The 11,354-nt window shown below is 45.1% G+C and overlaps 1 protein-coding gene across 2 annotated transcripts; it reads left to right on the forward strand.

The window, feature by feature from the left end:
* The first annotated feature begins 4,199 nt into the window (after positions 1–4,199).
* Positions 4,200–9,820, forward strand: LOC100830652. Of its 2 annotated transcripts, XM_010237217.3 has the most exons (5): positions 4,200–4,551; positions 4,671–6,970; positions 7,243–7,423; positions 7,563–7,611; positions 9,417–9,820. In XM_010237217.3, the coding sequence occupies exons 2-5, from the start codon at positions 4,728–4,730 to the stop codon at positions 9,467–9,469; spliced, it is 2,526 nt and encodes an 841-aa protein (XP_010235519.1). In that variant the 5' UTR covers positions 4,200–4,551; positions 4,671–4,727; the 3' UTR covers positions 9,470–9,820. The 2 variants fall into 2 exon arrangements, with proteins under 2 accessions (XP_010235519.1, XP_010235518.1); XM_010237216.3 differs by having other exon boundaries at positions 4,200–6,970.
* The last annotated feature ends 1,534 nt before the right edge of the window (positions 9,821–11,354 follow it).

An 11,354-nucleotide genomic window follows, 5' to 3' on the forward strand; every position in this document is an offset into this window, starting at 1 on the left:
TGTCCGCATTTTTTCTGTCAGATACTGTATAGAGTGGACAGTGCCAGATAAAGTAAGAACACCGATATTATCGATTAGAAATATCAATCGAATTCATTATGGTCATAAATATCAATCGAATATCACGCAAAAAATCGAGTATATAGGTCAAATCATATATGTTCCGGTATTCGGAATACACCATATGTATTTGACACCGTATCTGATGAATGTCGAATGTCCGAGAAAACATCTCGAGTTGCTATCTGAGCCGGCTAGCCGGTATTCGACTGAAAACTATTTGAACTGATTGCACGACGAGTTGCACGGAAGGACTAACTAGGGCACGTACCAGATTTGTCGGTATCTAATACATGATCAGCTCATCTCGGCCGTCCCAAGGCTTAATTTTGCCTTAAAAAATGGTTTTTTTAAAACAGGATTTGTATTTATATATATAAAGGGCTACAAAGCTCTCGTAAAGAGAGAGTACATAAGGGCATCCTTGCACAGTCCTAAAACAAGAACTACGGATAACAAGCCCAAGACATGGAAGACAACAACCGGAGTATGATGGTGGGTCACAAGAGAGAGCTCTGACGCCCAACCACAATTGATGTCTTCAAAGACCTCCTTTGTGTTGGCCAGCCGAATAGCCGGCGACTTCTCACAGCAATCGAGCGGCAGGTGCACGAGAGGTAGCGGGTGATTGAGCTTTAAATCTCGAGGATGCAACACCGAGCTCAATCCATGACTTTCTCGCTCATCGAACATGGGGATCAACAACAACGACGCTCTCACCTGCTGCTGGTGAATCGACCCGAACGAGGAAGAACCACCGTCTTCGGCAAGATCATCAATCATTCTTGTCTTTAGCATGCAAAAGAAACACCGAGAATCAACGCACATAACACCCCTAGATCCAAGCTTCAGTGTCCAGCGCTGCACATCCAGGATCTCTAGGAAGAAGGATCCAAGGACCATGGGAGAGTAGGCTTCAGACATGACATGGTTCAGATCACAATTCTTCCAAGAACAAGTAACAGCAGCAAACATGTAGCGAACATGAAGCTCGGAAGTAACACAACAACCATCGGACTTCATGCCTCCTGACTTCCGACTCACCAACAGGCTCTGCACTTGCAGAGCACCCAGATCCTTGCTACTGGCCACCAGGAAAGGAGGAAAAGAGCAGCTCACCATGTTGGAGACTTCAGAATGCAAGGGATCGAAAAATCCCCAAATTTGAGAATTGCTCTGCTCCATCACAGTGACTTCCCTGCAGTGCACAACTCCCCGATCTGGCACAGAGAAATCTTTGTTCCAGGAAAAAGGAGTTTGCCCGGCTTCCTCTCCGAGTTCCTCCATGACCAGCGAAGTCCAAGATCCAGTGAACCAATGGCCAAATCTACTGATACAAGTATTGAGCCACCAGCAAGGAAGAGGAAAAATTTGGACCGTCAGGTTATCAGGCGCCAAAATCGATGGGATTATTGGGGAGAGCAAGGAGAGACGAGGGCACAGATCCAGCCCTACAACCATGCACAGCGTGCACCTCATCTCCGTTGAGATGAGGGGCAGCAGGAGGGGTGGAGGGCAGGCGGAGAAAAGGATCTGGTCGGAGGAACTTATTGAAGGAGGCCATGGCAAGGAGATTCGCCTCTACCCCGCAGCAACCGGCGATGAGGAAGAGAGGAAGATCAACCATGGCGGACGGACATGAGGTCCCCAACCCCAGCCGCCAGCAACCCCAGGTGGAAAGGAAACCTACAACTACTAGCGCACATACCTCCCTTCCCCTTCCACTCCGGCTGGCAGCGCCAGCGAAGGGAAAGGGAAGGGCGGCAGCGAAAACCCGCGCACATGGTGAAAAATCGGTACGGTCGATTAGAAAGGAGAAATAACCGACTAACAAATTTTACATTTTCATTTTTTTTTTTCGAAAAATACAAACACTTAATCATAGGATTTATTAGATTCTCTAAAGGTAATGCAACCCTAGTATGAAGTGCAATACCCAAAGCAAAAAGATAACAAAAAAAAGTTTATAAGAATGTAAAGGGTAAGAATGAATACCACACGGGAAACGAAGATTTCATCGGAGTTTCATCTTTTGGGATATGTGTACGTTTCCATTTGGGATAGTGCTCTACCACAAAGATAGAGGCGTCACAAAGGTTCCCATCTCACAACACCACAAATGCGAGATGAGCTTCACTAATGGCTTCCTTGAGGGAGAAGTCCGGATCTTTACAAACTTGACCGGGTCTTGCTCCACAACTTAATTGGAGGCTCTCAATCCCATCCCCGAGCTCCTCAACACCAAGGGAGAGATCAAGGCAACCGCTTCCGTCTAGGGTTCCCAATGATTCAATAGAAACGACATCCACAAAGCAAATAAGGGGAATCAACTTTTTGACTTGGTGAAACTATAGATCTCGATCTTCTCCTCCAAATCTCAAAGTATTGGCTTGGGGGATCAATTATGGAGGAAGATCGAGGAATGAAGTTCTTGTGTTCTTGAGGAGAGAGAGGGGGGCTGCTCTTGGCTAAAGCTCGGGCAAAAGACCCATTGGGGACGAAGGGGTATTTATATGGGGTATCCAAAATCGAACTGTTATGTACTACGCAATGACAGACCGGAACTTCCGGTCAGGAGCCGGAACCTAACCGAGAGCGACCGGAGGTTGGGCCGGAAGTTCCGGGCAGAAAATAACAAGCTGAATTTTGTTTCTTCTCTCTCATTTTTTGTCTAGGCTTTTTACGGGGTGCAATTTGTGTAAATGTGTACGTGAAATTGATTCTCCCGTTACCTTCCCTTGTGGATTCCCTCTTAATAGTACGGATGTCCTACGACTCAAATCAAATCGAAAAAGCCACTAACACCGCTACACTTCTTAGCATCTTGAGGGTCCACATCGTCGTTTTGTGCCAACTTCTTTATAAAATCTGAAATACTTGACACACGATTAGATACACAACATGTTGTCATCACCACCAAAACCACTTAGGAAAGAAATGCCCTTTCACAACACCGACCAGTACTAGAGAGTTCTAGAGCAGAGAAAGAGTCGTGGGATTGGCTAGGTCGTGTTGTATCGCATGTACCGTAACATTTTCATACTCTTATTGTCAGATTTAGGATGTTCATAATGACATCTTTAAAGTCATTTACCTTTCTGGAAGAGTCAATGTTGGGGACTAACTCTTTGCGGGTTCGTACCGCAGCGTCGTGGTTTGTTGTTGGATTGTTGTTGTCTTCATGGGCCAGACTTGTCTGGTCGTGCTCCGACCAAGTTTTTGCTAAGTTGTGTGGCCGTGTGTTTGTTTTCGCCCAACTTTTTTTTTAATTAACAAGCTTTGTATAAACAAAATCACTTGTCCCGCAGTCGTATTTTTTTGACCGTTTTTGGCAGTAAATAAACCGTCGATGGTCATTTTATAAAAAATCTATTATTACTATCTATTAAATTGGAGTTGGTGGTGATTGGCACGGATGCGGTAGGTCAACTTTGTTAAAATTACAACAAATATGCCACTTCCCGTTATTTTCTCTCATTCCCGTCTTATTCACGATTCCTCCTCCTCCACCTTATGACCGACGCCACCGCGCCCGCGTGAGCCCATGCCCGAGCCTCCCCCTCCACCCCAGCCCGATTTCTCCTCCTCCGTCTTACAACCAATGCCAACTGACACCACAGCACTCCGAGCAAAGCCGTCTCGTCGCCGCCCGCTTCACATGTTCTCCCACCACCTCCACCGCCGCCAGCCGCCGGACTCGTGGGAGACGGCCGACCTTGACGGCACCATGAGCTGCTTGCTCCATTCTGCCCGCCGCGTCAACTCCTCACTAGACCTCGCAACCCGGTGCAACCACATGACCGCATCCCAGCGTCCTAAGCGTCTTGACCTTCCCAGCATTCGCCAACCACCTGTGCAGCTGATTCCAGCCACCGGGTTCTATCATTTGTGCAAATTGATTCCTCTGGATCGTTAATTCCTAAGCAATGCAGCGTATCCTTTTTCAGCATAAATGGAGAGTGACCCCACATGTCATGAGCTAGCGGCGAGCACAGAGGACATCTTCTTCTCGATCGGCCGTGCCTACCCATCACACGTGTAACGTGTGCAACGATAACCCCCATTCCTCGCAGTGACTGAGAAAACCCCCTGGCCCACCTGTCATCGCCATACCAGCCACAGAAAATGCCTCACGCACCCGCAGTAAGAGAGCCATTAATCCACGCGCGCATTCACGCCCGCATCCGCGAAACTGATACACTCCGACCCACCAAAAGCAGCAACCCATTAATCTCCTCCCCTTTTTTGCTTTCCTATTAAATCCAGAAATTCTTGCCACAGAAATCAGATTTGCTAGCGGAAACAGCTGCGCCGTCGCGTCCTTGTGATATAAAATTCTTGCAAAAAAATTTCGGGGTTTTCCCCCTCTCCTGGCTTCGATCAAACTGATAGGGAGTTGATAGAAACAAGAACTGTCTTAGCGGGTGGTGATTTCTGGAGTATCCCCGATTGTTCCGTCGTCATGGCTCGATCGGCAATTTAGTTCCGATTGTGAGTTTGTTGAGCATTTCTATCTAGGGTTTCCGATTCCCCGCCGCAAGGAAAAGTTGCTGGAATCGTAATCGCTGCCCCCTTTTTTTTTCTTCTTGTTTTCTTTGTCTTTGCTTCAGAATTTTTTTGGCGAATTTTTCGTGGATTCCTCGAGGAGAAAGGCGTGACCAGTCCCGATGCAGTACCACCACCGCAGCCGACTGCCGCCGCCGCCGCCCCCGCCGCCGTTCGGCCGCGGCGGTGGCGCCGTGTACCCCCGCGGCCACAGGCAGCTGTACGCTCCTCCTCCTCCCCGGCCGCCGCTTCCTGCCCCGCCGCCGCCGCCGCAGCGCAGGTACGAGGTGCTTATGGAGGCCGGCCGCCTCGCGGCCGAGTACCTGGTATCCACGGGCGTGCTCCCGCCGTCCTCGCTGCATCGCGGCAGCGGCGACGCGTGGACCGTTCCTCCTCCTCCACCTCCGCCTATGTCCATACCCCCGCCACCGCTTCAAAAGCAGCAGGAACCCCCGGCGTTCTACGGCCGGAGGAGGTATGAGAATGTATATAGCAACAACAACCCTGGCAGCCGGCCTAGGCGGAATAGCAACACTAGCAGCAGTGGTAGTAGAGATGATTACAGTAATGGTGGTAGCTACAATGGGAGAGGAAAGAGGAAGTATGGGGAGTATAGAAGGGGGTATTCTGATTGGGGACGGGACAGGGAGAAGGAGAGGGGAAGGTCGAGTTCGAATGGTCGACGGCATGAGGAAGATGACGATGAGGATGGTGCTCCTGGGTTTCGGAGGGATCGGCGGGGCAGTGGGGGGAATGATGAGGCCAGGAGTTGTGTGACGGAAGAGATAAGGGAGGCGACGCCTTTGATGGTGAAGGATGTAGTGGACATGGAAATGGAGGATATCAGGTCGAACGCAGTGAGCTCCAGTGATGATGTTAGGAAGGATGCTGATGCTTTGTCGGCGGTGCATACTGAGAATGAGGAAGGTGAGACGAAGGAGAATAAGGTATCAAGTTCAGAATCAGAGGTGGTGGAGCAAGGGGTGGATACTAATGGTGATGTGAGTAAAGTTATGGAAGCAGAGAGAAAACTCTTGCTAGATGGCAAAGTTGTAGATGAGAAAGCTGAAGATAATGGCAAAGTTTTGTGTGAGACTTCTTTGGATCGTATTACATTGGATGATGACGCGACAAATTTGGAAAACGGTTTACATGTTGACAGGAGGAATTTGCTTCAACACTGTGGCTTTGCAAAAGCCCCAACAAGGCCCAGGTCAGTGCGTGCACATAGAAATATAGTAACGGAAACAGCCAATCGAGTTTTCTCTGGAGAAGCTTCGCAGATGGCAGTCAATGAAGTGGGAGAAGAGAAGCTTTTGACTAACATCCAGTCGGACAGTAGAGAAGATGAATTCCACCAAGAAAACAATGGCTCTAGCGCAGCTTGTAATGAAACGGTGGCACCAATGCCTCTCCAAGAAAACAGAACATCAGATGTGACTGAAAATATGAGAGAAGACAAGAACAATGCACAACTCCATCTTGTTCAGCAACACAAGGAAGAAACTGATGTATCATCTCTGACGACTGCTCAGAAAGATAGCTTCATGCAAGAAAATGACATGTCTCCATTGACTGCTTCACGCGAGGATGTCATGATTCAAGAAACCAACCTATCTATGTTGACAGACACACATGAGGATAGCTTGATCGAAGAAACAAATCTATCTCCGAAGATAAAGTTTCAAAGTCATAGCTTGATCGAAGAAACCAACCTATCTCCTTCGATAGATGTCACGGACCAGCACAAAGATAGCTTTATCAAAGAAACAGACCTATCTCCGAAGATAAAGTTTCAAAGTCATAGCTTGATCGAAGAAACCAACCTATCTCCTTTGATAGATGTCACGGACCAGCACAAAGATAGCTTTATCAAAGAAACAGACCTATCTCCATTAACAGCTTCTCACAAAGTTAGCTTGATGCAAGAAACTGCCTTACCTCCGATAATGTCTTCGGACGAACATAACTTAAATCTGCAATTTAAGGAAGGATCACAGATTTGTGATATTGAAATATTGCCACAAGATGTAGACTTGATTGAGTTGTCCCATCAAAGGGACATCGCTGGTGCTGAACTATTATCAATTGTTGAGGCTGAAGATATCATCAAAATGGAAGAAGAAAAGCTGGATCAATCGAGGTCATTTGAAATACATAATAATCCTGGGTTGGGCCAAAGTTCTGCACAAGTATCCTCTGCAGATCCTCATAAACTACTGCAGGGAGATTTTGGAGCTAGTAAATTAGAGGAAATGAACCCAGAATTATGCCAAGCTTCATTAGACAGTAAGGCTGTCCAAGTAATTGGTATAGAAGATGAAACAAATATTGAAGTTGCTGGCTTTGATTCTTCAAAAGCAAAGTGAGTTGCTTGTCCTGTACTTATTTTTCTCTAGCATGCTGGTTGAATAGATCCGTATTTTTTTGGTGGCACCATGTCATAATGATCTAGAAATTAATTGGCCGTGCTTGAAAATGGCATCTGTTATTTATCTCATTTATTATCATGTGTAGGATGCCTATCTAGTAGTATGTGGGTGATAAATTGTTGCGCTAGCGCATCAATATGCTTCGTTGTTAAGTTTTGCTGCATAATAGGCTTTCCACTTAAACATATAATGCGCTGTCAAACAGGAATGAGATGATATGCTCTAGCATGGATGACTTGCTGCACCCTGGTATACATACCGATGAACTTCCTGTTATTCAAGATGGTTACAATTTTACACTTTCTGATTACCTCGGTGATGATATACCCTGCTACACATCAATGCAACCGGATCTTCAAGCTGGTATATGTTCCAATGACTCAGAGGTGAGATTTCTTGGTTCTATTATTTAGTTGCCACGTGGAGGTCTTGTAGTGAAGTTTCAATGAATTAATTCGTTACTATTTATTCTGTCACTGCATTATTTGTGTGGATGGCATATTAATTCATTTGTTTCCTTTTCAGGGTATCGCTAGCATGGATGATTCAATATATGGTTCTCTCACTGATATTGGTAATTGACTTTCCTCTAATTTACTATAGCTCCCTGCTTTAGGTCTCTGTGTTCTCTTGTCTGATTTTCTATACTAGTCCCGGATGCATAGTTAATTTGTTATGAGTTGCATTCATTTGTATTTTGTGATGTCCTGATGGAATATTCCGGTAAAATATTTTTCTGGTTAACTTCTCCAGTACAAGAGATACATCTGTCCTGTTAAATAGACTAGATTTGTCACAAAGCCTATGCACAGAATCATAGATAGCCCAATAAATAAATAATAGTGAGTATTCTGAACGCAGTTCTCCATGCGGGAGTTTCTTGCTGGATCAACATTCAGATAAGGTTTTACTGTCATGGCAGCCCATCACACCCTGCGCTTGACCTTCTTTTACTGTCATGGTTGCAATTTTTTTTTTTTGAAAACATGGTTGCATTCTATGTATCCTATGTTTTGGTGCAATAAATACGAACGGTCACTTGGGACATGAGGAATCATGTACAGAACTGCCATGCCATTCTATGCATTGTGATGGTTATTCACTTTTCACTCATTCCAGAATAGCTGGAATGGCATGGCAACCGGAATTTGAGCCAAACAGAATGCAGCCTCTTTTGTTCCGGTCTGGAAATAGAATGTGGCCATTCCAACTGGAACAGAACAGAATCCACAACTTTTGCCAGAAGTTCTTTCACCTCCTTTTACGAATGCGACTATCAGTGAATATAGTGGTAAGTTATAATTCCTTTAAACATCAAAACCGGAAAACAGTTGCCTCTAAAAACTCAAGTTAGACACTAGCTCAAAATTCACGTTTCGCCATTAACCATCAGCACATTTACAAACACATCTGCACATTTTCTAAGCCTTTGAGAACTTTTTATGGCCTGTCTGGAAGTGTATTTCTGGGTAAAGTTTTGGTACCTGATCCATATTTGTCTTAAATAACAAAAGTTTAATGAAGAACGCCACTCTTCCATACAACCCTTAATGTTATTTTGCCATCGATGTTCAATGCAGCTTTATATTGTGGCTAAATCCCTCTGCTCCACTAATTTCATCTAACTGAGGAAGTTTTAAGTACTTGCAATGCCCAGCACTGCAACAAAGAGATGAAATCTCTAATGGCATTGCAGAGGGATTAAATCAAACACGGGCTGCCTGTCTTCCAGCACGTCATTCCCTTCCTAGACCTTATGTAGCAAGGAGCCCAGCTGGCTGCATGCATAATAATCTCCTATGCTTTTTAGTCGACGCACATTGGCTTTTGACTTAAACAAACCATTCCCACAATATTGATGCTTGTACTAGCTTGGATCAAACCAGTGCCTACGGACCTTACAAACTAAAGTGAATATCGAAATAGCACTGCGAGGGGCTAGTGAAATGAATGGCAAAATCATGCCTGATATTCATCACCTTCACAAGAGATTCAGGATTACTTCATACGAGTTGTATTAGGTACGCTGGTGAATTCTATCTGTTCAATGGGTTGGTAAATGCTTGATACATACTGCGCTCCATCCCTTTTAGGTTTTTTTTTACAACGTAATTTTGGCTTACAAATACTCCTGTTTTGGTTGTTTGTGTCAACTGTCTCACTGAGTAGTGAGTACGGTACAAAAATGACATAAACTTTGAGACTGGCTCATTTCTTGTTCTACGCGTGTGAGCTAAAATGGCATATTTTTGGACTAGAGGTGGTAACAACTGTGAACATTTGTTTGCATGTTCTTAACATTGTATAAATTTGTTACATGGCATTTTGGTTCAATTTCCTCCCAGGCTGAAGTTTTTCTGTTTGCTTTGGGGCTTTCAGGTTTCATGGATGTTTGGGACCAGCCAGCTGAGGACTTTGCGAAATTCTTCTAATCAGGGTGCTTAAATTGTTGAGAAATGCGGGGGAAATAACATGTGTAGAATAGCATAGGCAAGAATAAGTAGATTGCGCCTCTTCTCAAAGGAACGGCACATCAGTCGTAATGTAGCCATAGAGAAATTCTAGATGTCAATATCGGTTTGTTGGACAAGTCCCTCATTCAAATGTTTTTTTATGTGTAGACATGCAGATTGACATCATAGGATTGATAGATAATCTTTTTTCTTCTTTTGATACTGCTGTGCTGTAAGCCTGCCTTTATTGCATGATCAGTGCACGCTAGTTATGCTCCAGGTTTGACTTTATTTGGGCCAACAAGAGGTATGATAAGATGATCTGTTTGCCGTGATTGGGATGCAAATCGACCGTAGCGAGCTTTTGGTACTTGGTGTTTTCACTAAAAAATGATATACTTTGGTCTTGTACATGGAAATGAAGTACGAGTAGAAATAGCCAAACATAAAGGCGCCTGGCTGCAACCCTACAACACCCCCCACGAAGCAAATTAGGCCAATTATTATTGGAGATACAGTTGTGCTGCTTTTTGTCCTTTACAGGATGCACATGAATGTTTAGAAGATTGGATTAGTAATGTAAAATATACTAGTATATATTAGGGGGGGGGACTGTTCATCTGGTAGTGCTGCGAAGGGAGCAAAGGGATCAGTTTTGTCTAGGCATAGCAATATTGATATTTGCCAACTGTGACGACGTTCTGTACCAAAAACGGAGATGTTGTATAAAAGCTCCCGTTGAAGTGTTGGAGATTGGCCAAATATGTATGTGACGTAGCAAAAACGGAGATTGGAAGTGTTGTCTTTGCACAGGAGTGCGGATGTTTGGAGGTTGGACAAACCGCTATAAAGTTTATCACTTTGCGTAGCAGCTACGAAGTGTTAAAGATGGATGCACGCGTGTCGTGCCGTGGTTGCTCGTCAATCTTATTTGCCCCAACTCTGTCTGACAGACATGTCGATGCACCCAGTTCAAGACGTTGCTACTGGAGGCGATGGTACTGGTCTTCCAGGACAACAGGCCCAGACGATTTACGCGCTAATCATCTGCCGAACTCGACAGGAAATCGAAAGGACAGAGCAGCTACCGGTCCTCGCTGACTACCTGAACATAATTGGGCATTACGGACCGAAAATTCCGATTAGCTCCCGAGCACCTATTGACCACGGACATGCATTTCACGTTGAATTTTTCTAGCAATACTTTTCAAATTCTAAAAAAAGCAATAGTTTTCAAAAAAACACAAAGCTTCGCCTCGATTTATGAAAAAATTAACAAGATAAGACAATATTATGACCAACAGAAAGACATTAAACCAATGATGTCAAACAATCTCTGTCTAGATGCATCCCACATCAGGGATGTAAACGAGCAGCCGTTTATGCCCGTTAAAGCCCGTTTAGCTCCAATACAGGCCTTTGAGAGCTAAGCAAAAAAAAAAAAAACACTGCGCGAGATGAAAGTTTAAACGAGCATCACGGCGTCCAGACCCAGGTCGTTTACATCCTTATCCCACACAAGCGGGCTGCAACGAATGAACCAAAGCCCCTTCCTTGCACAAGAAAATAGAAGACATCCTATTGACAAAGCATAGGTCACGAAACTGCCAAACACTTCACGGTTGACGACCTCGACCATGACGCTTGCATGTGCCCACCAGGCCCAACCCAACAGCACAATTGGTGGCAAGACTACCAGGCCCAACACTCAACAGTCGAGGGGGCTTTCATATGCCGAACAGGTCGAACCCGGCAGCGCAATTGGTGGCAAGACCGCCAAGCCCAACCCAACAACACAATTGGTGGCAATAGACAACTCCGTGGATGCACCGTCATGCGTCGTCGATGGCACACACACCAACGA

Source organism: Brachypodium distachyon, chromosome 3 (genome assembly GCF_000005505.3).
Source record: "Brachypodium distachyon strain Bd21 chromosome 3, Brachypodium_distachyon_v3.0, whole genome shotgun sequence".
NCBI classification, from domain to species: Eukaryota; Viridiplantae; Streptophyta; class Magnoliopsida; order Poales; family Poaceae; genus Brachypodium; species Brachypodium distachyon.